The 27082-nt window shown below is 41.1% G+C and overlaps 1 protein-coding gene across 1 annotated transcript in view; it reads left to right on the top strand.

Annotated features, from left to right (window-relative positions):
• Window positions 1-27082, top strand: part of NUDT3 (nudix hydrolase homolog 3) — a 587520-nt gene that overhangs the window by 212935 nt on the left and 347503 nt on the right. Inside the window, exons 10-11 of the mRNA XM_089374741.1 lie at window positions 23602-23867; window positions 23974-24055. Of these exons, the coding sequence (XP_089230867.1) occupies window positions 23602-23867; window positions 23974-24055 (348 nt within the window). The remainder of the gene's footprint in view (window positions 1-23601; window positions 23868-23973; window positions 24056-27082) is intronic.

The following is a 27082-nucleotide window of genomic DNA, read 5'->3' as shown; positions in this document are numbered from 1 at the left end:
CTCTCTTGCCCTCTGCGTCACCCACGCTGGCCTCCTCAGTCTCTGCGTCAGTTTCAACAGCCTTTGCGTCAGCGTTCCCAAGCTCTGCGCTGCTTCTCTGGCACTATCTCTGCCTCTCTGCTATGTATTCTCAGCCTTTTGCTGAACTGCCCTCATTGCAAAAGATCACTGATTCGATTTTCTTAGCAAACCCCGCTCCAGAAAATCAAACTGGTTGATCAATTTGGTGTGTCTCGAACTGACCCTCAAGCCTCCTCTTATACTTTTCCTGTTGAGTCTTCAACCGCCGAGATTAAGTCTATAATCAATGGCTAAGATTAGATTTGGCTTGATCTTCGTCATTTAGAACATTTTCACCCAGTTTTATATTAATACCCATTAATATTTTATTTTTCCTAAGTTTAAACTTAGGAAGCCTATTAAAAATATTAATTATTTTAATATCTCTCCAATCGGATGGAATTTCCCCAAACGATTTCTAGGTTTTGGAGATCTCATGTGCCTTGCCTCTCCACCAATTTTCATGGCTAGAGCACATCCGATGCTACCACAAATCAACACTCTCTCTTAGCGAGGAATGTGTTATAGTAATGCTTTGCCATGGAAACATCACACTGATCCTCCGCACTGGTACCTGTGCTGATGCTGGGCTTGCTGCCCTACATCCATTGCATTGCTGCTTCTTGTACTGCTGCCCATGACACTGGCACTGCCACTGTTACATCTGTACTGCAACTCCCTCTCAACATGCTGCCCATGTTGCCCCTAGCACTTCCACTGCTAACTGTTGCACTGCAACTCAGTTACTGAGAAGTAAGTAACTGATCTACCCGAAAATTGACATCTCGGTCAGTCTGGAAGCCTCATGATGTTGAAGCTACCTCTGCTGCTCAACTACACTTTGCCCCATCCGACCTCCGTCATCCTGCTACTATCGTTAAGGGCTCCCATAGCCGGATATGATCCAAGAGTTTGGGCACCTCAAGGATCCTGCCCCTAGTATGTAGTCCTTCTGACTACAACTCGATGTTCCCCAACCTCTTATCTAGAGGTGCATGAGCACTCATGGCACAACTGTCATCAGTCTCGACCTCTTGCTCCGCCTTAGCTGGAGCTGCCTTCGAATCGGAAGCCTCCCCCTTGTTTTTCTTCCTCAGACACTGAGATGCAAAATGTCCCAGCTCCCCACAATGGAAGCATTTAACCTTGGAGATATCCTTCTTCTTCCTCTTGCCTTGCTATCCCACAGTTGCTAGAGCCGCATCCTCCTCCTTCTTTCTTGACTCGAGCTCCCTTACCACTACTCCCCGCCTTGGTCATCCTCTTGAGCTCTTCCTGTCGAAGAGGTGCCCACATCTCCTCCCGACCGGGAAGAGTAGCCCTGACTCAAATACTTTCGACAAATATCTCCCACTCCTCGGAGACTGCATTCAGGCAATCCTCACCATGAACTCCGAATTTGGTGTAGACCCCATGGAAGTAAGTTGGTCCCGAATCTCCTGCAATCTGAGGAACGGATCTATCTGCTCTCCCTTCTGCATTTGATACGACCGCAGCTGATTCTCCAATAGCCTCTTGGCTCTCTGTGTCAGCTCTCTGGCCCTTTGCGTCACCCAGGCTAGCCTCCTCATCCTCTCCGTCAGTCCCAACTGCCTCAATGTCAGCCTTCCCAGGCTTTGTGCTGCTTCTCTGGCACTATCTTTGCCTCTCTGCTATGTATTCTCGACCTTCTGCCGAATTTCCCCTCGCTGCAACAGATCACTGGTTCGATTTTCTCAGCAAACCCCGCTCCAGAAAATCGAACTGACTGATCAATTTGGTGTCTCCAACTGACCCTCAAGCCTCCTCTTATACTTTTCCTGTTGAGTCTTCAACGACCGAGATTAAGTCTCTAATCAATGGCTAAGATTAGATTTGTCTTGATCTTCGTCATTTATAACATTCTCCCCTAGTTTTATATTAATACCCATTAATATTTGAATTTTCCTATGTTTAGACTTGGGAACCCTAATAAAAATATTAATTATTTTAATATCTCTCCAAACAGGTGGAATTTCCCCAAACAATTTATGGGTATTGGAGATCTCATGTGCCTTAGCCTCTCCACCAATTTTCATGTCTAGAGCACATCCGATGCTACCAAAAAATCAACACTTAGGGTTGCCCAAAAATCATTTAGGGAAACAAAAGGAGGAAAAGAAAAAAGAGACTACATTCATTCTTCATGAGTAGATTGGAGGAGGGAGGCTAAGAGCTGGAGAAAAGTTCTGAAGGAGAAATTTGTTGTAGCAAGCTGAAGAAGTGATTTCTGGGCATGGAAATCAAGGTTTAGAAGACAACAGAAGGTACAATACAAACAACATTGAATGCTGTGAGTTGCACGTTGTTCGAGAGAAGTATTTGAGATTTTTTTTGAAAAAATCCATACAGTCCATATAATCGTATCCGTACAATACATATTTTTAGCTTCAAGTGGGCACAAAAATCGAGGCAAAGTGGGCACGGTTTTCAAGGAGTTTTGAGCTGAAGAGATAAGTTGTATTTTGCTGTTTTGTTTTGTTTGCAAATGTATTTTTCCTGAACTTGAAAGATAAATAAATTTGAAGAGCTTTCTAATAGGTTTTCCCCAGAGAAGATTGAAGGGGTTTTGCTTGGGTCTAAGTTGACCAAAAATCTATGTACTTTTTATGTGTGTTGCTGGTCTGGTTATGTCCATATTTGTTTTCAACATGTGTTGATAGTCCCATGTGTTTTAATTTGAAAATTTCATTTCCAGAATTCTATATGTTGAATGTATGTTTATGGGAAAGGGCATTTAACTGAATGGGAGTGATAAGGTGAAATTAAAACTGGGTTGGGATTGTTGGAAACTTTTTTTAGTCATCAAATTTCAACATGGTATCGGAGCTACAGGCTGAAAATCACAGTTTGAACAACAGACAATAGTTTGGGACAACAAATAGTGGTTCGGACAACAAACTGAATTTTTGGGCAACAAACTCACTTTGGACAACAAACTGATATTTTGGGACAGTAAGGTGAAATTCGACACAGATTGAACTTTTGGGACAACAAGGTGTGCTGGAAAGTTCATTTCTCCATTTTCTTGGTTTTGTAAATTTTGGACAAAAGTCATGGCCATGTTCTTAAGGATAGAGGACAGTCTGGATGGGATATCCAACTATGCCGTTTAGAAGGACATAATTCAAATAGTGTTTGAGGAGGAAACAATTTGGGACATAGTGTGGCAAGTGGTTGTACCTCCTACTGCGATAGATGAACTTGCTGAATTCACAAAAATAATGCAAAGGCAAAAAGGATTTTGATGGACAGTCTGAAGGATCATGTGGTTCATCAAGTGAGAGGAAACACATATGCATATCAGATGTAGACAACTCTAACCACTCTCTATCAGAGTACCAATGAGTGCAGGAAGATGGTACTCAAAGAACAATTGAAGAACATCGGGATGACAAAGGCTGAAAGTGTAGTTCATTATCTTGACAGGGTCAAATAGGTATGTGATGATTTGACTGCTATTGGTGAGACAGTTGCACCCACAAAGTTAGTCAGGATAGCTATAGCGAGACTTCCTAAGTCTTGGGAGGTCTTTGGAGATGATGTTACCTCTAGGGAGAATCTTCCCAATTGGGACAAATTTTGGGATGATTGTGTGCAGCATGAGATACAGAAGGCTGACAGTGGTGGGGTGAAGATAGTAGATGGGGAGGTTGTAGCCTTGATAGCCAGGGGGAAGAACAAAAGGAAGGCCAAGAAAGGGGCCTCATCAGATGGGGCTAAGGGAAAGGAGAAGAAAAAAAAGAAAGATATGGATATGTCCAAAGTCAAATGTTGGGCATGTTAGAAGGTGGGACACTATGCTGCTACGTGTCCTGAGAGGAAGAACAAGGGGAAGAAGGGTACTGCAACTTCAACAGAGGTGGAGTAGTTTGCTTCATAGTTTGATCATGACTTTGCATTTATTATTTCTACATCTAGTAGGAGTACATCATCCGATGTGTGGTACATAGATAGCGGGGCTTCTCGCCATATGACATGTGCACAGGAGTTCTTTTTAGAGCTTGCAGAGAGGGCACTTGATATTGAGATTGTACTAGGAGATGACCGCACTGTGAGAGTTGTTGGTGTGTGGACTGTGACCTTTGAGAGGGAGTCTTTGCCTCCTTTGAAGGTCATGGATGTTTTGTATGTTCTGAGGATGAAGAAGAACTTGATTTTAGTGTCTGCTATGGAGGAGAAGGGGTTTGACCTCACTTTCTTAGGAGGGCAGGTATTGATGCATCCCAGGGGAGCTTCCATCCCTTCGGCCAAAGTGATTGGAGTCCGCTCTGGGAAACTATATAGGTTCAGTTTCCAGTCGGTAGGAGCATTGGTGAGTAGCACATCTGGTAGCACTCACACTAGTACCACCAACAGTAGATACTTGTGCGAGTTATGGCACCAGAGAATGGTGCATATGCATCATGGAGCTTTGAGAGTACTGAGGGAGATCACTACTGGAGTTCCTGATTTCAATGTTGAGCATTATGAGGTCTGCATAGGGTGTGCTTTGGGCAAGTACACCAAGTTACCATTCCTAGCGAGCGTCAACAAAGCTACAGGTATACTAGATTTGATTCATACTGATGTTAGTGGCTGTATGTCTCATGTGTCTTTGGGTGGTTATGAGTATTATGTTATATTCATTGATGACTACTCTAGGAGGACTTGGATATATTTCCTGAAGACCAAGGGTGAGGTCTTCAGTCGCTTTAAAGAGTTCAAAGCTCTTGTGGAAAAGGAGATAGGTAGAAGATTCAGGTCTTGAGGTCAGAAAATGGTGGTGAGTACACCAATGGTGGGTTTTTTGACTTCTGTGCACATGGTGCATTAGGAGAGAGCTCATGGTTCCTTACAACCCCTAGCAGAATGGGCTGTTTGAAAGGAAGAACAGAGCTATTGTTCGGGCTGCTAGAGCGATGATTCATGATCAAGGTTTGCCTTTGTTTTTGTGGGCGGAGGCCTGCAATACTGCTGTTTATCTTCAGAACAGGAGTCCTCACAGAGTATTGGGGAATATGACTCCGGAGGAGGCTTTCACTGGAGAGAAGCCTCATGTGGCACATCTTCGTATCTTTGGATGTCTCACATATTCTTATATCCCCAAGGAGCAGAGGACGAAGCTGGAACCCATGGCAGAGAAGGGTATCTTTATGGGTTACAGTAAGACTTCGAAGGCCTATTGGATCTTCATTCCTTCTAAACGGAGAGTGGTGATTAGGAGGGATGTGAATTTCGAGGAGGAGAAGTGCGAGGGGAATCAACATGAGAGGACGAAGCTCGTTCTCTAGAAATTCACACCTTGATTCAAGAGGATCAACGCAGCTCAATTGTTGGGGATGTGGGGGACCGCATTTTCAACGTGACTGCCCAGAAGCTTCATCGAATATATTGCATAGGACTGGAAAGGCGCCGATATCAACCAATCGAGGTAATCATAGAATTCATGCAGTAGTCAACCATGACCAAGCAGCCCATCAATCCACTGTAGTGGAATCTTCAGGTATTATCAATGGTATAAAACTCAAAATTTTATTTGATACAGGTGCCACAGATAGTTTCATTTCGTCATATGCATTAAACAAATGTGGGTTGGCAGCTCGTAGACAAAATGATTTCCACCAAGTGGAAATGGCCTCAGGAGAACTCCAAACCGTGGGCTTGAGTGTGGATCAATGCGAAATTGACCTAGGGGTCTGTTCGACTAAACTGAAAGTTTATGTCACAGCCTTAGGAACGTATGATCTTATCATAGGTATGGATTGGCTAGAAGCTCACCAAGCTTGGGTAGACTGTTATGGGAAAAGGATTCTGGGCATAAATGATGAGGGAGAAGTAATCCAAATTCAAGGAATCAAGAGGGAAGTTTCTTTACGCTACATTTCAGCAATGCAGATGAAGCGTTGTTTAAGAAAAGGTTGTCAGGCTTATGCAATTCAAGAAGTAAGCCAGGAAAAAGGGCCATCCTTAGAACAATATCCGGTGTTAGCCGAATTCCCGGATGTATTTCCAAAGGAACTACCTGGATTACCCCCGGTAAGAGAATTGGATCTCACTATTGAATTAAAACCAGGTACCCAACCGATCTCTAAAACGCCTTATAGAATGACAGCTCCAGAACTTCAGGAATTGCAAATCCAATTGAAGGAACTACTCGATATAGGGCATATTCGGCCCAGTACATCACCTTGGGGCGCTCCTGTAATTTTTGTGAAGAAGAAAGATGGATCCTTAAGATTATGCATAGATTATCGAGACTTGAATCGAGCTACAGTAAAGAATCAATACCCTATGCCTCGAATCGATGATCTTTTCGATCAAATGAAAGGAGCTGCTGTCTTTTCAAAAATTGATCTTCGATCAGGATATCATCAGCTAAGGATTTCTGAAAATGATATTTCTAAGACTGCATTCCGGACACGTTTTGGACATTATGAATTTACTGTGGTACCATTTGGATTAACAAATGCGCCAGCCGTGTTCATGAATCTTATGAACAGTGTTTTCCGTGAATATCTTGATCAATTTGTGCAAGTCTTTTTAGATGATATTCTCATCTATTCCAAGAATGAGAAAGAGCATGAAGATCATTTGCGGATAGTATTGTCCTGCCTTAGAGAACGTCAGTTATATGGAAAACTATCCAAGTGTTCCTTCTTTCAGGAAAGGATTCATTATTTGGGTCACATCATATCAGGTGAAGGGATTTCAGTAGATCCTGAGAAGGTAAAAGCGATCATGGAATGGCTAATACCGAAAAATGCACATGAGATACGAAACTTTATGGGTTTAGCCGGTTATTACCGGAGATTTGTGGAGGGATTCTCCAAAATCGCAAAGCCAATCACAACCCTTCAGCGTAAAGGTGTTAAGTATGAATGGACCGAGGAATGTAATAAAGCATTCTCTGAACTCAAAAGACTACTCACCAGTGCACCAATCGTAAGAGTCCCTGATATGGGCGAAGACTTTACGGTATGTACTAATGCATCCAAGCAAGGGCTGGGTGCAGTGTTGATGCAGGATAGGGGAGTGATAGCATATGCTTCCAGAAAGTTAAAACCTCATGAAGAACTCTATGCTACTCACGATTTAGAATTAGCCGTTGTAGTGCTAGCTTTAAAGATTTGGAGACACTATCTAGTGGGACGAAGTTTTACACTTAAAAGCGACCATCAAAGTCTACAATATTTGTTCACCCAAAGAGACTTAAATGCCAGGCAAAGGCGATGGAGTGAATTCCTAAGTGAATATGACTTCGGAATATCATACATTAAGGGAAAAGAAAATGTAGTAGCCGATGCTTTAAGCAGGAGACCTCGGGTATTTTCTCTCATACCCATTAAAGTGGACTTAAGACAACGAGTACTGGATCATCTTATAAAAGACAACTGGTATTTAAAAGTGAGAGCAAGTCTTGAGGGTAAAAGGGCAAAAGAACCTAAATTTGAGGGTTATGAATTAGAAAACGATGGAATCTTACGATTCCATGGAAGGATGTATATTCCTGATGATAAAAATCTTCGAGATACCATCATTGGGGAAGCCCACAGAGCAGTATATTGTGCTCACCGTTGAGTAGGGAAAATGTATGCAGACACCAAGAAACTCTTCTTTTGGTCAGGTATGAAGCACGGTATCACTCAATTTGTTGCAAAATGTTTGGAATGTCAGCAAGTAAAGGCAGATCATTGTCACCTAGCGGGTCTCTTACAACCCCACGACATTCCTATGTCTAAATGGGAGACCATTTCTATGGATTTTATCACTGGACTACCTCTTACTTCTCAAAGACACAATGCCATTTTAGTAGTGGTGGATAAATTAACAAAAAGCGCCCATTTCATTCCCGTAAGAGATACTTACGATGTTGCTGACGTAGCTCGAGTATTCATAAATGAAATTATCAGATTTCATGGAGTACCTAAAAAGATTATATCCGATAGAGATTCGCGATTCACTTCTAGATTCTGGACGTGCATGCAGACAGCCTTAGGTACTCAGCTAAATTTAAGCACTGCTTACCATCCTGAGACTGATGGGCAAACTGAAAGAGTAAATCAAGTTCTTGAAGACATGTTGCGAATGTATGTGATGGATCAGCAGTCACACTGGGAAAAGTACTTACCCTTGGTTGAATTCGCATACAACAACAGTTACCACAGCTCGATTGGAATGCCTCCATTTGAAGCTTTATACGGTCGACCTTGCAGAACACCGTTAAGTTGGGACAGGTTAGAAGATCGAGTGATTATAGGACCTAAATTAATCCATGAAATGGAAGCACAGGTAAGACAGATTAGACAACGATTAAAGGAAGCCCAGGATAGACAAAAGAGTTATGCTGATGCTCACAGAATTGATAGGAAGTATGAAGTAGGGGATCAGGTTTTCATCCGCATCAAACCAAATAAAAGTACTATTCGATTCGGAAAAGGGACAAAGTTGTCACCCCGATTTATTGGGCCATTTAAAGTCGTGGAAAGAGTGGGACCTGTTGCCTATCGTCTTGCCCTGCCACCTCACCTGCATAGAATTCATAATGTATTTCATGTTTCTGTATTAAGACATTATATAGCTGATCTATCTCATAACCTCCAGTGGAAGGAATTGCAGGTATCAGACGAGGGAGTCATAACGGTCGAACCGTTACGTATACTGGAACGTAGAGTTCGTCAGCTGAGAAACCACCTGGTGGACCAAGTTAAGGTCCAATGGGACAAGTATAGTCCTGGATCAGCAACTTGGGAAAATACAGAGGACATATGTCAAAGATACCCTAATCTATGTCAATTTTGAAGAACTTTAAACTATGTTTAGTATATATTTACTTCACTGCAATCAGAGACTCAGAAACATTTTTGAATGATTATAGATAAACGTGACATTTTGTGACATAATATAGGTTTAATTTCTGCTGGTACATGGATACCAAAACGATATATGTGGTTCGTTTTACTAAATTATAGTTGTCAAGGTAAAGTAAGGTAAAAAAAAAAAAAAAAAAAAAAAAAAAAAAAAAAAAACGTTGAATGATTTTACTTCTGAAAGAAATTAAGATATTATAGATCTGATTTATTTATACCTGTGAATATGACCAATGGAATAGAAATCGTTGAATGATTTTACTTCTGAAAGAAATTAAGATATTATAGATCTGATTTATTTATACATGTCAATACGACCAATGGAATAGAAATCGTTGAATGATTTTACTTCTGAAAGAAATTAAGATATTATATATTTGATTTATTTATACATGTCAATATGACCAATGGGATAGAAATCAGGAAGTGAGTGCATTCTAAATGAAGGTCAAAAGACATGCATGGAATATGGCAAAATATGTTGTACTGTAGTATCATAGATGAATTCATAAGTGAATAATACGTGAGTTATTTTGAATATGCTGATACACATTTTACGAATGCATAGATAAGTGTATGATTGCAGGTAATAGACAGTTACCGGGATGACCACGTGATGACAGAACCTCAGAACAATTAAAGCTCAAAGTGATTCTATGATAGGGTATTAGCCCTAATTCTACTAGGAGGGGTGGAGGTGTTGCCCACCGTTTATCCTCCGAATCCTGGAGTCATGGGAGGACTGTGTGAATCACGCTCCCCTAGACGTGTGATGATGACTGCCGGATGCCTACTGGGAATCAGGTCGGTATAACCGACGCTGTCACCTTAGAGTTTATGAATGGTTAGGTCAGTAAAACTGACGCCATGGCATACTCCAGTAGAGGACGGATAGGATGGGAGCAGAAGAGATTAGGAAGGATAGGAGGATTTTAGAATAGCTTGGGGACCTGGATAGGGAAAGACGTGACCATTAAAATCTTAAACCTAAAACTCTAACTTCGGGACGAAGTTTTCTGAAGGGGGAGTGTATGTAACAACCCACCTAAACTAATCCTCTAATATAAAGTTTTAAACTTTATATTAAAAACAGATATAATAAACCTTAAAACAAATATGAATCAAAGTTTAAAATAAATATGATTTAACTTTATAAATATAAATTTTAAACTTTATAAAATATATATATTGAACTTTATAAAATCAAACCTTATGATAAAAATAAAATCAAAAGAGAAAAGCAAACACCCTTATATAAGGGGCGCATAAACCAAATGGGATACGTAAGCAAAGTCATAAGACAGCAGGGGAAAATATCTGAGAGCCGCAAAATTGCATGGAAGGCATGTCGGAAGGAGGAAAGGCGGTCGCTGCAAGTGGGAGGGTGGCCACCGCTAGGCCAGCAGATAAAACCGGAGGTCTGAACCGAGAAAGGGGGCTGGAAGAACGGAGTTAGAAACCAGGGGGAAGGATTCAGCAGTGAGAGAGGTCTGCCATTGGAAGAGCTTTAATCCGTCTGAGGTTCTGGGCACGGGGGACAGTGAGCTTCTGTGAGAAGCTTACTGGATTGAGCAGCCAGTCTCTGCTCAGTCTGGCTGGGTGGAATTGGTCTCCCGGGTAATTGGAGCAGAGCAGTTGCAGCATCATCAACTTCACCGGATCAGATAGCAGTGCAGGTAAGTACAAAATCAAAAATTTTACGGTTTCTGTTTTCTTGTTTTCCAGTTTTGATCTCTACAGAAAATAAGTAGATAAAATAAATCAGTTGTTGCACTGATAGAATTTTCACATGGTATCAGAGCAAGTAATCAGAGATAGGAAGGGAAAATCAATTATGGGTCGAGACCATGATGTAGAGGCATCTACATCAGGGCTCAGGAGACTCGCACATATTTTCAGAAAATTGCACAAGAGATAGCAATTTCGATTTCTCTATGTTGGCTTCCAGATTGGAAGAAGAAGTTGCTTGTGTGACAAGCTCTGTATCATCTGAGGTATGGTATATAGACAGTGGAGCCTCCTAGCATATGATGGGAATTCGGGAATGTTTCTTAGATTATCAGGAGAAAGGATGAATTTTCAGATCACCATGGGGAATAAAGCAAAGTGTACTCCAGTAGGGAAGGGTACCATAGTTTTTCTAACAGAAATGGAAGAGCGGTTCCGTGTTGCATGTACTAGGACTAGGGATGAACTTACTGTCCGTATCGCAACTTCAAGGCAAGGGCTATGACGTTTTCTTCATCAAGGAGAACGTATATGTCAAACACCCAAGCTGGAAAAAGAAAGTGCAGATCGGGATTATAAGTAATAGGTTGTACAGATTACAACTAGAATCACCAATGGCACTGATAGGCAGTCATGGAGACAAGGATTTGAACGAACTATGGCGCAGAAGAATGAGACATTTGCACCATGGGGTTCTAAGAATTCTCAGGAAAACTGTAACAAGAGTTTCGGATCTGAGTACAGAACGAGATGATGTATGCAAAGGATGTGCTCTAGGAAAGTATGCCAAAGTGTCATTTCCTAGAAGTAAAAACAGGGCCAAGGGTGTACTAGGATTGATACACTTAGATATCTGTGGACCTGTGTCCACTAAATCTCTTAGTGGTGTTGAGTACTTCGTCACCTTCATTGATGACCACTCAAAGAAAACTTGGATTTATTTTCTGAAAACCAAGGACGAGGTTTTTGGTCGATTCAAAGAGTTCAAGGCTCTCTTGGAGAACCTGACAGAGAAGAAAATAAAAGTTTTGCGCTCAAATAATGTTGTAGAGTATGTCGATAAGGACTTCACTGATTTTTGCGCTAAGGAGGGCATCAGAAGAGAGTGGACAACTCCTTACAATCCGGAGCAGAATGGAGTAGCAGAAAGAAAGAACAGGGCTATCGTGAAAGCAGCTAGGGCTATGATGTATGATCAGGATATGCCAAAATTCCTGTGGGCAAAAGCATGCAACACGCCAGTCTATGTTCAAAATAGAACTCCTCATCGGAAATTGGGAAAGATTACTCCAGAGAAAGTCTTCACAAGGAAGACACCAGAAGTCAATCATTTCAGGATATTTGGGAGTTTAGAATATTGTCGCATACCCGAGGAAAAGAGGAAGAAGCTGGATGAAACTGCAGAGAAAGGATATCTAGTGGGATATAGCAAGAACGCTAAGGCATACCGAATCTATCTTCCAGGGAGCAGGAAGGTAGTAGTTCGACGAGATGTGAAGTTCATGGAGGATAGGGCCTTTAGGAAATCTCGAGAAATGCCTGTCGAGAAGCAGTCAAAAGAGGAGCTGTTGGTCAAACCACTTCAACCAATGGAAGTAAAGAATTCTTTCTTGGATTAGGAAGAATCACAGGAGGAGGAGGAGCCAACAAAAGCACCTACTATTAGAGGAAAAATGAGCAGGGAACATTGTCAGATTTTGCGGGATGTAGAGGATTTCATCGGTGCACCAAGGAACAATAAAAGGGAGCGAAAAAAACTAGATAGATATCAAGCATTAGTAGCTCAGGATGGGGAGCTTGTAGGTTTTAACCCCGTACAAAAATTACACGCATATGAATTCTAAAACAGAAAATAAATAATGGCGAGAGCATAACACATAAAACACATATACGCAGAGATTTTACCTTGGATCCCAAAACGGGGACTATCAAATTGATTTTTCATTATATTCCTTTCAATGTTACAATACATATGTATACATGCCGTAGCATCCATAAATCCTAATCCAATAACCCTGGATTAGAACATAACCGTAATTCCATTGACCGGATCTACATAATACCATGGACCAAAAACCATCGCACCCAAAACCATGTGCGAAATCCATGCCACCCCCTATGATCCCCTCGCTAGTCGTGGAAAGAATATAACACAACTCAACAGAGCCTGCCAGTTTTCAGGAGGTTGCTCAACATCAGGTTTGGTTTGATGCGATGGTAGAGGAATACAATTCCATAATGGTGAATGATGTTTGGGAGGTAGTGCTGAGGCCTCAAGAAAGATGGGTGGTAGGTTCGAGATGGATCTACAAGATTAAATACGTTGCAAATGACAGTGTGGAAAAATACGAAGCCAAGTTTGTGGCTAAGGGGTATGCTGAGAAGGAAGGAATTGAATACGAAGAGACCTTCTCCCTAGTAGCCAGGTATACATCTATCAGAACCGTAATATCTCTTGCAGCACAGATGGGATGGGAGATTCATCAGATGGATGTCAAAATGACATTCCTGAACGGGGTGATAGAAGAGGAGGTAAACATTGAACATCCAGAAGGCTTTGAGACACATGAGAAGAAGTCTCATGTATGCAGATTGAAGAAAGCCTTGTATGGGCTGAAACAGGAACCTAGAGCATGGTATGGTCGAATTGATGGCTACTTGCAGAAGATGGGATTTGTCAAGAGTAACGCAGATCCAAATCTCTAGTATTTGGTTGTAGAGAATGAGCCTCTAATCCTAGTATTATACGTGGATGATCTCTTCCTAACAAGATCATCCAGGGGCATCGGGGACTGCAAGAAGAATCTAGCCACAGAATTTGACATGAAGGATTTGGGACAGATGCATTATTTCGTGGGGTTGGAAGTTTGGCAGCAAAAGGGGGAGATCTTCCTTGGAGAAGGGAGGTATGCTACAGAAATACTGAAGAGATTTAGGATGCAGGATTGTAGACCCATGGCTACACCAATGATCACCAACTGGAAGAAAATTGATGCATCAGAAGACAAAGATGTTGATCCCACCTTATACAGGTAGCTCATAGGGTCCCTGATGTATCTGGTCAATCCCAGGCCATGCATTTGTTACGCTCTCAACACCCTCAGTCAGTTCATGGTGGAACCAAAGAGGGCGCACTGGGCAGCAACCAAAAATGTTCTCAGATATATACAGGGAACAATTGATTATGAACTCTTGTACACCAGGAGTAAGGATATCAGGTTGAGTGGATTTACTGATGTAGATTGGGCTGAAAGTTCAGTGGATCGGAAAAGTACCTTTGGGTACTATTTCAACATTGGATGAGGAATGACCTCGTGGTGTAGTAGGAAACATAAATCCGTAGCTCTGAGCTTAGCTGAGGCAGAATATATGGCTGCAAGCACAGCTTCGTGCGAGGCCATATGGCTTAGAAACTGCTTGTGAACCTATTTAGAAGAAAGATGGAGGCTACTAGGATCATATGTGATAATCAGAGTTGCATCAAGCTCTGAGAATCCAGTATTTCACGATTGGTCAAAGCATATTGATATTTAGTGTCACTTTGTCAAAGACTGTGTCCAACGAGGTGTTGTACAATTGAGCTACACTCCTACAGGAGAACATGTGGTAGAAGGTGGGATTTGCCAAGAGTGACGCAGATCCAAATCTGTATTATCTAGTGTTAGAGAATGAGCCTCTAATCCTAGCATTATACGTGGATGATCTCTTCCTAACAGGATCATCCAGGCTCATCAGGGACTGCAAGAAGAATCTAGCCACAAAATTTGACATGAAGGGTTTGGTACAGATGCATCACTGAAAATTCCTTCAAGGTGTGATTTGCAGTGAAAATTCTATCACTGCGACAACTGATTTATTTTATCTACTTATTTTACAATAAGTTATTTACGAAAACCCTTCAGTAAACATTAAAATAAATTCTGCTGCAAACATCACACCATAATACAGAAACAAATACATGCACAAGAATCAAATGCATCAACACAAATATTTTGGACAAATGTCCCCGAAAACACCCAATGTGGGAAAACCGGTGCAACAGAGGTGGAATTTATTAATCAGCTATTCTTGAGTACAATTGGGTGCCAAACTGGCTTACCCAACAGAGATAAATTCTACAGCACCCTTCCCCAGACTCAGCGTCAGACTTGCTGGCCTCTGCGTAGCTCCCAAACCCTCTGCGTAAGCTCCTGTCGCTTTGCGTTAGCACTGGGCCTCTCTGCCTCACCCACACAGGCCCTCTAGTGACTGCGCAGTCCTGCTGCCTCTGCATCTACCTCTCTAATCTCCGCACTGATATTCTAGTGTTGTTCCTGCCTCTTTGTTCCGTACTCACTACCTCTTGTTTGAGGTACTTGGGCGGGAGACCCATGTATGTCGGTTGAGGCGAGCACTCTACGGACTTAAGCAAGCTCTGAGAGCTTGGTATTCGAGAATTGATACTTGCAGCAGATGGGTTTCACGAAGATTGATGTAGATCCGAACCTGTACTACATTGTTGTAGGGGATGATCCGCTCATTCTTGTGTTGTATGTTGATGACTTGTTCATTAGTGGGGTAGAGAGACTGATTAGTGGTTGCAAGGAGGATCTTGCTATGGAGTTCGAGATGAAGGACATTGGGCTGATGCATTACTTTTTGGGGCTTGAAGTGTGGCAGGAGGAGGGGCATATCTTTCTGGGGAAGGGGCAGTATGCTGTGGATGTGTTGAGCAGATTTCACATGGCAGATTGTAGACCCATGTCTATACCTATGATCACCAACTGGAAGAAGTTTCATGCTTTAGATTCTATTTTGGTGGATCCCACATTGTATAGGTAGTGTTGATTGTGCTCTAGCCACGAAATTTGGTGGAGAGGTTAGGGCACATGAGATCTCCATTACCTAGAAAGGGTTTGCGCAGATTCTAAACAGTTTGGGAGATATTAAAATAATTAATATTTTTAATGGAGTCCCTAAGTGTAAACTTAGGGAAATTAAAATATTAATGTGAATTAATATAAAACTGTGTTAGAATGGTCCAAAAGACATGGATCAAGCCAGATCTAATCTTAGCCGTCGATTAGGGACTTAATCTCGGCCGTTGATTTGTCAACGAGGAAAGTATAAGAGGAGGCTTGAGGGTCAGTTGGAGAATACACCAGAGTGATCAGTCATTCTATTCTCTAGAGCGGGGTTTGCTAAGAGAGATAGAATTAGTGATCAGTTGCAATGAGGGGCAGTGAGTACGAGGCAGAGAGGCAGGGACAGTGCCGAGAGACCAGCGTAGAAGCAGAGAGAGGCAGATGTAGAGCCAGAGGGAGCGATGTAGAGGCAACAGAGACTACGCAGAGCCAAAAGGGCCTGCGTCATCCATGCAGACGCTGCAGGAGTGATGCAGAGAGCCAGAGAGGTTGTGTAGAGCCTCAATAGGCTGACGTAGAGGGTTTCAGGCTGATGTAGAGGCCAGCAATGCTGACGCTGAGCTTCAGATTGTGCTAGAGAGGGATTTCGTGGAGCAGGCTTTCCGAATACCTGTTTCCAAAGAGAGGTATTGCTGCCAGATTTTTTATCTTTGTCGGGTTAGCCAGTTTGGCACCCAGTGTACTCAAAAAAGAACTGCTTAATAATAAAATCCTCAGATAACTACGCCAGTTTTCCCGCATTGGGTTTTTTCTGGGGACATTAGTCCAAAAATAACGGTGTCATTTGTGTGCTTGTTTCGGTTTGCTTCAGTTGATGATTTGTAATGTGTTGAGCATGCACTTGTATTTATTTTCAGTATTTACATGGTAAATAACTTGTTAATTAACAGAACAAGTAGGTAGGAATAAATCAGTAAAGTGCATGGAGGGTTTCTAATGTGTCAGACTTAGAAATTCCAACATGGTATCAGAGGGTGGTTGTAGATCACAGGAGAACTGAGGACATCAGTAGAGCAGAGCAGTAGCAACAGAAAACAACTGTCTCGAGTGACAGAAGCTGTTCCTAGCAGTGAAGCAGTAAGGAAGGGGTGACGTAGTGCCTGTGTCATCAAGTTCGAGCCAAGAAGAGGCTGCGTAGAGGCTGAAGGAGGCAACGATAGGCTCACGCAGAGCCACGCAAAGGCTAGGAGGGCTGACGTAGTTGGCTGAGGGAGCTAGTTTGCCGGTGCCTGGACTGCACAGAGCCTAGGAGCTCTCATTTTCAGGTTGTTGGGGTTTAGGAGGCTGTTGGTAAGTTGCAGAGTAGAGGTGGTGGGGTACTGTAGTCAGAACAATACCTAATAGGGCAAGGCCAAGGAGGGAGGTGCTACTGAGGGTTTCTAGCCGAGAAATCCGGATCAGTGGTGCAGTTGCATAGACGATTAGAGTAGGGGGCATCTCGACATTGATAGAAGGATTTCCAGGAGGGAAATCAAGGCTCAGAGGGAGTCACATCGAGAACTTCCAGGAGGGAAGTAGAAGAGCATCATGGCACTACATGGAGTAAGAGACCAGGACGGAGCCTCAAACTTCGCAATCTTGAAGACCAGAATCTTATCCGTAATTGACAGAAATCGTGTCAAGCACTTCGCCTTGAGGACGATAGCGATCCCAGTTGACCCAGCTGATAACGACAAGTACGAGGAGGCAATGGCGAGGGCCAAGAGCATCATCCTTGATGGGGTCAAGGACCATGTAGTACCACACATTGCCGAGAAGGAAACAACAAATGACATGTGGGAGGCCGTAAAGAAATTATACCAGCATACTTCTGTGCAGAGAAGGATGTTACTAGAAAATCAGTTGCGGTCATACCAGATGAAGAAGGGAGAATCGATCGACACCTTCCTCAGTCGATTGAATGAGATCCGGGATCAACTCACTGCCATAGGGGCCACTTCGGATCAAGAATTGATGGTGAGAACAACCCTGAACACAGTGTCAGAAGACTGGGAGGTATTTGTCTAGAGTATACTGGGCAGAGCTACCCTTCCACATTGGGAGGAAATGTGGGCGGCTCTTCGCCAAGAAGAGATCAGAAGGCTAAGCAAGGCGGGAAGCAGCGGCAAGGGGATCAGAGTCAAGAAGGAGGAGGAGGAGGATGTTGCCCCAGCATCTGAGGGAAAGCAAGAGAAACGAAAGAAGAAGGACCTCTCCAAGATCAAATGCTTCCACTGTGGGGAGCTGTGTCATTATGCGACCCAGTGTTCAAGGAAGAAGAACAAGGGAGAGGCCTTCGAGACCAAGACAGCACCAACAAGGGCAGAGAAAGAAGTGGAGAGAGGCGATGACTGTGCCATGAGTGCGCACATACTACTTGAGCGGAAGTGGGGAGATATCAAGCTGTAGTCAGACGGACTATAGGCGATGAGGGGCAAAATCCTCGAGGTACCCAGCCTCTTGGATTAGACCATGCTACAGGAGCCCCGAAGAGGAGTAGCAGGACTAGCGGATGTGGGTAGAGACGGATGCAGATGAAGCGACAGAGAGAGCTACAATGCAGAATTCCCAAGGCAGCGCGATGCTAGTAGGCTGCAACAGTGCGAGAGGCACGCGAGTGTTGCACTCTTGCAGGATGGCACAGAGAGGTGTGCAACGGTGCGAGATGTAGGGAGTTGTTGCAGCAATGCAGAGGTCAGAGAGGGAAAACTTGTCAACGACAGAGGGAGCTTCAGCATCAGGAGTACTCTAGCCTGACAGAGAGGTTAGAGTTGGGAGATCAGTTACTTACTTCTCAGTAACTGAGTTGCAGTGCAACAGTTAGCAGTGGTAGTGCTATGGGCAGCATGATGCAGCATGATGAGAGATGTAGTGCAGACACAATAGTGGCAGTGGCAGGGCCATGGGTAGCAGCACGGATGTAGAGGGAGTTGTCGTACAGATGCAACAATGGCAGTGGCAGAGCTATGGGCAGCAGTACAGGATGCAACAGTGCACATGATGTTGGGCAGTAGGCCTAATATCAACACAGGGACCGATGCCGGATGATCAGGGTAATACTCAGTGAGGAGTATTGCTAGAGCACAGTGCTCGCTAAGAAGGAGTGTTGATTTGGGGTAGCATCAGATGTGCTCTAGCCACGAAATTTGGTGGAGAGGTTAGGGCACATGAGATCTCCAATACCCATAGAAGGTTTGGGCAGATTCTAAACAGTTTGGGAGATATGAAAATAATTAATATTTTTAATGCAGTCCCTAAGTCTAAACTTAAGGAAATTAAAATATTAATATGAATTAATATAAAACTGTGTTATAATGGTCCAAAAGACATGGATCAAGCCATATCTAATCTTAGCCGTCGATTAGGGACTTAATCTCAGCCGTTGATTTGTCAACGAGGAAAGTATAAGAGGAGACTTGAGGGTCAATTGGAGAATACACCAGAGTGATCAGTCATTCTATTCTTTGGAGTGGGGTTTGCTAAGAGAGATAGAATTAGTGATTAGTTGTAGCGAGGGGCAGTGAGTACGAGGCAGAAAGGCAGGGATAGTGCTGAGAGACTAGCGCAGAAGTAGAGAGAGGCAGATGCAGAGCCAGAGGGAGCTACACAAAGGCAGCAAAGATTGCGCATAGCCAGAAGGGCCTGCGTCATCCACGCAGAGGTTGCAGGAGTGACACAGAGAGCCAAAGAGGCTGTGCAGAGCCTCATTAGTTTGACGCAGAGGGTTTCGGGCTGACGTAGAGGCAAGCAGGGTTGACACTGAGCTTCAGATTGTGCTGGAGAGGGATTTTCATGGATTAGGCTTTCCGAATATCTGTTTCTAAAGAGAGGTATTGTTGCCAGATTTTTTATCTCTATTGGGTTAGCCAGTTTGGCACCTAGTGTACTCAGAAAAGAACTGCTTAATAATAAAACCGTCAGATAGCTGCACCGATTGTCCCGCATTGGGTTTTTCTATGTACATTAGTCCAAAAATAATGGTGTCATTTGTGTGCTTGTTTCTGTTTCCTTCAGTTCATGATCTGTAATGTGTTGAGCATGCACTTGTATTTATTTTCATATTTACATGGTAAATAACTTGTTAATTAACAGAACAAGTAGGTAGGAATAAATCAGTAAAGTGCATGGAGGGTTTCAACGTGTCAGACTTAGAAATTCCAACAGGTAGCTTATTGGGTCCTTGATGTATCTGGTCAACCCTAGGCCAGATATATGCTTTGCAGTGAACACACTTAGGCAGTTCATGGTTGAGCCTAGGAAGGTGCACTGGGTAGCTTCAAAGCACTTTCTTCGCTACGTGCAGGGGACTATTGATTATGGTCTGGACTATAGGCAGGGAGATGGAGTGAGGTTGGCAGGGTACACAGATTCAGATTAGGTAGGCTGTGCTTCTGACAGGTAAAGCACTTCAGGGTGTTGCTTTGGATTGGGTTCAATAGTTGTGTCGTGGTTCAGTCGAAAGCAAAAGTCAGTGGCTTTGAGCTCTTTTGAGGCTGAGTATATGGCTGCTAGCCAGACTAGTTGTGAGGCCATTTGGCTTCGCAAGTTGTTGTATGGCCTATTTGATTAGGAGTTGACTTCAATGGTTATTCACTGTGATAATCAGAGTTGCATTAAACTCACGGAGAATCCTGTGTTTCATGATAGGTCAAAGCACATTGACATCATCTATCATTTCATCAGGGACTATGTTCAGAAGGGGGCAGTGAAGCTGGAGTATATATCAACAGATGAGCAAGTGGCCGATGTTCTCACAAAGTCCTTGCCAAGAGGCAAGCATGTCCATTTTAGGGACAAAATGGGTGTGGTGAGAACACTTTCCTCGAGAAGAGGGAGTGTTGATTTTAATGTACCTTGGACAAGTGGGTTTCCATGGGTTAGTCTCTACCTAGGGAAAAGTGTCCAAAATAATTATTTTCCTAAGTGTGACTTTATAAAGTGAAAGTGACTTTATAAGTGGTAAAGTCAATATTAAATTACAAAGTGAAAAGTGACTTTAGATATAAAGTACAATGTGGGTACTTTATTTAATGGGTGAGTTAAAAAATAGAAAGTGAGAATTAAATGCACATTTATTCTCATCCCTTGATCTAAGTAAGTGAATCTGAGCCATTAGATCTTAGGGTTGCCCAAAAGTCATTTAGGGAAACAAAAGGGGGAAAAGAAAGGAGAGATTGCATTCATTCTTCATGAGCAAATTGGAGAAAGGAGGCTGAGAGCTGGAGAAAAGTTCTGAAGGAGAAATTTGTTGTAGCAAGCTGAAGGAGTGATTTCTGGACAAAGTTGGGCATGGAAATCAAGGTTTAGAAGACAAAAGAAGGCACAATATGAACAACATTGAATGCTGTGAGTTGCATGCCGTTTGAGAAAAGTTTTTGAGAATTTTTTTTTTTTGAAAAAAAATCCGTACAGGACAGTTCATATAGTCGTATCTGTATAGTACATATTTTTAGCTTCAAGTGGGCACGAAAATCGAGGCAAAGTGGGCACTGTTTTCAAGGAGTTTTGCGCTGAAGAGATAAGTTGTATTTTGCTATTTTGTTTTGTCTGCAAATGCATTTTTCCTGAACTTGAAAGATAAATAAATTTGAAGAGCTCTCTAACAGGTTTTCCCTGGAGAAGATTGAAGGGGTTTTGCTTGGGTCTAAGTTGACCAAAAATTTGTGTGTATTTTTTATGTGTGTTGCTAGTCTGGTTATGTCCATATTTATTTTCAGCTTGTATTGATAGTCCCATGTGTTTTAATTTGAAAATTTCATTTCCAGAATTCTATATGTTGAATGTATGTTTATGGGAAAGGGCATTTAACTGAATGAGAGTGATAAGGTGAAATTAAAACTAGGTTGGGATTGTTGGAAACTTTTTTTAGTCATCAAATTTCAACAAATGGTTGAAGGCCGTTGACAAGAAATGGGAGCGATGATGGGGTTGGACAGAGATTGATCACTGACGTGGAATGCGGGGGAATAGTCAATGCGAATGGCGGCAAGGGCTAGACCGTGAGTGAGACAGGGCGGTGGCAGGGATGTGGAATTGGAGTGTGACTGCAGAGTGGTCAGTGGCGTTAGACAACGTCAACGGGATGCGATGAATTGATCAACAAGAATAGTAAAACTGCAACTGTATCACTACTAGTCGAAGATGAACCCGCTCTGATACCAAATGGAACATAAAAACTTAGAAATCCATATTTATATATATATATATATTTTATTAATTGTTGAATGGTGAATTATAGAGTGAGAGGCCCTGGCTTAAATACAACCTTGGGTGCCTCTTAGTGAATGGGGATGATCTTGATCTTGCCCTTTGCTTATTAACTAATAATTACAATTAACTAATTTTTATATAACAGTCTCACATAGGTTGAGGAAAAATGGGACAAAAAGGAAAGATAAAGAAAATGTCAACGTTTACATAAATTTTAACATTACCATTAATTGTTTTAGGATGTTTGAGAGTCGTTTCAACCTCATCAGACTTATACGAAGAAAGTAGAATTTCATATCCCATTCAAAATTTAGTAGACTTGATAGGTTTTAGGATTTTTGGATGGGTAGGATTGCAACATTTTCCTTGGTTTCTATCATGCATGAGGGTATGTGATTGACATTTAATCAAGAGTACCAAGCCCTTTATGTGTCGTGATGTTGTTGGTATTGATAGTTGAACTCCTCTATCATGGCCTTAGCAAAAATGCACCCTTCACTCAAACCAAAACTATTGGTTAGGTATTCAAAGCTTTTTCTACCATATTATCAGGGTTGAATTTAGGTAGTTCTATCAAAATTGGGTTGTGTTGATTGATGTTCCTAGAGGATCAACGTAGAGGCAAGTGAACGACAAGAGGCAAAGTGTGATACTAATGACAAGGATACTTCTAACGTAGAGGCAAGTGAACGACAAGAGGCAAAGTGTGATACTAATGACAAGGATCCCGATAGAAGTAATGGTGGAGTGTTGCTTGTCATTTAAATGCTCTTGGTCATTTATTCATAATGCTTTCTTTTAAAATTTCTATAGTTTTTTTGAATCAAGGTTTGGAATCCTTAAAATATTATTTCTTCATTAAAATTTAAATAATTTATCTATTTTTTAGTAAACCGAGTCATTGAAATTAGATCAATCTGAGTTCAAAGTTGACCCTGGACCGATTCGGTCTCTGACTTTGAGTTTAAAACAGTGTTTACAAATTATTTGACATTTGACTTTGAGATTAGAGTGAGATATGGTTTGCCTTTGTTACCCGTGAGAGTGACATTGGCTTAAATAGTGACACTCCCATTGATGGTCCGGATGCCTTTTTATAGGAGATGGATGTAGAAAACCAATCAATGGCATTGACTCCTTGATGCTCATTTGATGTTGATCTCTTTTTTTACGGTCCATTGTTAATTTTCAGTTGTAACTTTGGACTTCAGATGTTGATGATTGAGTATGACTCCACTGTTTACTGTTTTGGAGTAGTTTAAATTTACTATTTCCGACATATGGGAATTATTTTCAGGATTGTCCATGTAGACTAAGTCATTAATCTATGATTTGTGTCCATGAGTCTGAGTCTGAGTCGAAACTGACCAATTTCTCATGATTTTAAATATCCCACTTAGCAGTCATTACATCGAGTTATGCTCACAGGGGTGAAGAAGTGGGATTGAAATTACTGAAATGAATCACACTGCATCCCTTATTTTTCTGTTATTATTTGCTGTATTTTTTACACCCGTTGAACTAATTTAGGCAGTAGCAGACATTAGTATAAGTTCTTTCCTTTTTTCTTTCATGAATGCATAATGGAAGTTAGTGGAGAAAGAGAATAAGAGATCTATATCATGGATAGTGAGTTTGTTAAGTTAGGATCAGCAGTATCTTCCCCTGGCTAACTGTTGAATGTATTTTTCAATAAGTACGGTATTCAGCGATGAACTTGTCTATATTTTTTCTATCTTATGTTGTATCCACCACCCTAAACCATCCTATGCGTCATTACATGGGAGGAAATTCAGATTTTTTTACTAATTGATGGGTTTTTAAAAAATCGTTCCTGTGATTTGACAAACCAGGAATTTGATTTATGGAAGAGCACTTTACCCAAGGACCAGCAGGATTCCGCTGTTGGTTATTTCACTGTAATTCGAAGGCCAAAAGACTCATTCTTTAATAATATGCCATCACATATGGAGTTATCAACAGTTAATCAGCTCTGCAATGTCAAGTCTTTCAATGCCCACAATCTTTTGATTGTGCCATACTCGATAGAGTATGAAAGTTATTTGAAAGATGCAGCCGGCTTGTTACATAAAGCTGGAAATGTTGCCGACACACCAAGGTATGGGGTGCTTTTTATACTTGCATAATATTCACTTTTTCTGTGTAATTAACTATATCTTGTGATATGATCGGAAGAATGGGAATGCATTGTTTTCTGCTTACAGTTTGAAGAGGTTGCTGAAAGCTAAGGGTGATGCATTCCTTTCAAATGACTACTATGAGTCAGATATAGCGTGGATGGAACTGGTGAGCATAACTTTTTTCATGTATGAATCAATTTGTTCACGGTTTGAAAGATGGCTGAAATATGTTGGCTCCACTTTATTTCTGTTTATTATTTTATAGACCGTTTTCATCGTTTGATAATATATATTACAAGCAATTTATAATATGTTTTAATACACATGCACAGCTTAAGTATTGGAAATTTATTTTATTAGGTATTTACTGAATGGGAATCATAAAAAATGGAGTTGTCTTTAGTGCGACTTTTTGGAAGTTTTTATGGTGGGTTTTTCCGGTGTAATTTCTTTAAAATCCGGCAGGAATTTATTGAAATCACAAGCTTGATGGGTAATCCTGTGCAATCGAAGTACCCTAGGGGTTTTCCAGGGTGCTGAATCCATATATACAATAAAAAAACTAGTTTAAATAACACAAATCAAGATTTCACCTCAAATTTTTCCACCGGATTCCGGCACCGAAAAGTCCATAAGTCGCACTAAAGACAACTCCATAAAAGATTGCTTATAACAAGCTAAGCTATCTTCTTCAAAGTGTGCCAAGTTATGCCTGTAGTTGCACAAGTTGCTCCACTGGAATTTTCATCCATTTGAAGCCACTCAGGGAAAAGAAAACGGTTGGATCTTAACATGAAATAGCAATTTTGATAGTTTGACTTATTGGCTTTCTACTAAATTCGTAGAAAGATGAAAATACCTTGGATGTGTCTTACTGCATTTACTCATTGCTTTAAGATTCCCGCTTGGAATACCCAATTTTTTTGCCACTAAAATCTCCGAGTTTCACTGAGTTTGTCTTTGATGAGTTTTGTCAAACAGTGTAGGAGCATATGGCTGTAGGTTCATTTCTCTTCAATTTAGTTTCAAATGCATAAACACAATGCTGGTAAAACACCCCAGGCTTTCCCAAATGCAAGATATACGTCAAATTAAAGTCAGCAAGGAATACATTAACCCATGTGCACCACACAATAGCAAAATGGGCATTTTATACCTAAGTTACCAGGATATGGATACTGATTCGGATCAGGATCCGGATACAGATCCACTAGTTTTTTTAAAATCCAGGATCCGGATACGCCAAAGAAACGGCTAGTACAAATAATTTATATATATTTTTTATATTTAAAAAAATAAATAAAAATTATAATTTTTATATTTTATAATTTATATACATTTGTAAAATTTAATACTTATATAAAACAATTAATATATTTTATTAATAACTTTAAAATTAATATATTATTTATAAATATTAATATTAAGTATGCGTTCAAATTAATTAGTTTACAATTAAAGTAAAACATAACAGCAACTATTATAAAATTATAAACACAAATTAAATTAAAGGGACACAAACTATTTAGATTGGATTATAAAGTGAATTGGATTTATTAATTTAATAGGAATTTATTAAAAACCATCCCGGACTAAACCTATGAGAGCTGGCAATTTAAAAATGGCAGCATAATAAGCTGATGTCAGACCTGGTCGGCTACTAAATAATCACGGGATTCAGCAATTGATTTTTCAATAATATTTCAAAAGTCCACACAAGCCACTAAATAATCGGGGATTCAACAATAATTTTTTCAATAATATTTGGAATGTTCTGACACAGGGGATCCAACAACAGACTTTTCAATAATACTTGAAATGTTCTGACACACCTTTTTTTAACAGGACTCTAAAGTGAATCCGTATCTGATCCAGGCATCCGCAGATCCAACTACCCAGACCCACGGATCCGATAACATAGATTTATACCTTTAAAATCATCTCAGAATTACAGAGCTCAGAATTTGATATACCATTAATTAATGGACTGATAAGATAGTTGATACAACATGATAAAGCAAAGTACCTGATTATATCTCTGAGATAAGATGAGATAAGATGACAATGACCCCTTCCAGCAACAATGATGACACTCCTCTGCCTCTAGCTTTGATAGTTACGTCCAGCAATCACCCAGCACTGATATAACACTTAACTCTGCTCCCACCAAGTTGCACCCAAACCAGAATGGTGACTGATATAGGTAAGTCACATTCAGCCATGGTGACTGATATAGGTAAGTCACGTTCAGCCCTTTGGTATGGACGTTACAGCCGACAGATAGGTCTCCAGACCAGAATGCAATGGTCACAGCAGAAGATAACTCGTTCTGTTCCTCAGGACAGCATTTGGCTTTCTTTCCCACATCATCTTTGGCCACAGAAAACCCCGATAGCATAAGGAACACGACCAGTGAAGAGAGGAAGGAACGTGACCCAGGTCTGCTCAGAACTCGTCCCACTGAGGTCTCAAACTCAGCTAGGAAGGAAATAGTGAACTCAGCCCTCTAGTATAGGCAGCCTCAGCCCCCTTTATTGTTGGAAATAGTACCAAAGAGAGATGTTACTATGCTTTTATCCCTTTTAGCCTAATGAACACATTAATTACTTTTGTGTTTGTGACATTTATGAGTTATATTAATGTCATGGATGGAAAATGTACTTAAAAGTGTTGAACAAGGTACTTTTTCTAATATTAAACTAACTTGTATTTTATAAGGTGACTTTATGTGTAAAGTACAGTGTACTTTTCTAATATTAAAGTGAGTTGAAAAATCACTTTATGAGAAAAATAAAAAAGGTACACAACTTGAAAAAGGTACTAGGAGATTTTTAAGTAATGGGGCCAATGTATGAGGGGGTTCATTTGGGAGAATTGATCTTAACCACACATCTTGAAATTTGGAGATTAAATCTCAACCATTCGATCTTGAGTTTAGGGATTCAATCTTTTTGAAGTAGACAAAAGAGGGAAGAGATCTCATTCTTCACTTCAGAGTTGAGAGAGAGCATGAGGAGAAGACATGAGAGGAGAAACTTCATGGAGGAGAAATTGCAGCAGAGAAAAGAGGACTCAAATTTCTAGGAGGGAGTTGTACTCGTAGTACGATTTTCAAGGAGGCACAAAAATCGAGGAGAGAGGTTGCACAAATTTCGAGGAGGAGAACAAGGCAGTAATTGAGGAGGCACAGAAA

This window comes from Pinus tabuliformis, chromosome 8 (genome assembly GCF_031772625.1).
Source record: "Pinus tabuliformis cultivar Carrire ecotype Pingquan chromosome 8, CPIR1, whole genome shotgun sequence".
In the NCBI taxonomy this organism is placed as follows: Eukaryota; Viridiplantae; Streptophyta; class Pinopsida; order Pinales; family Pinaceae; genus Pinus; species Pinus tabuliformis.
The sequence above is the reverse complement of the archived record's forward strand: the minus strand, read 5'-3'. Positions and strand labels throughout refer to the sequence as shown.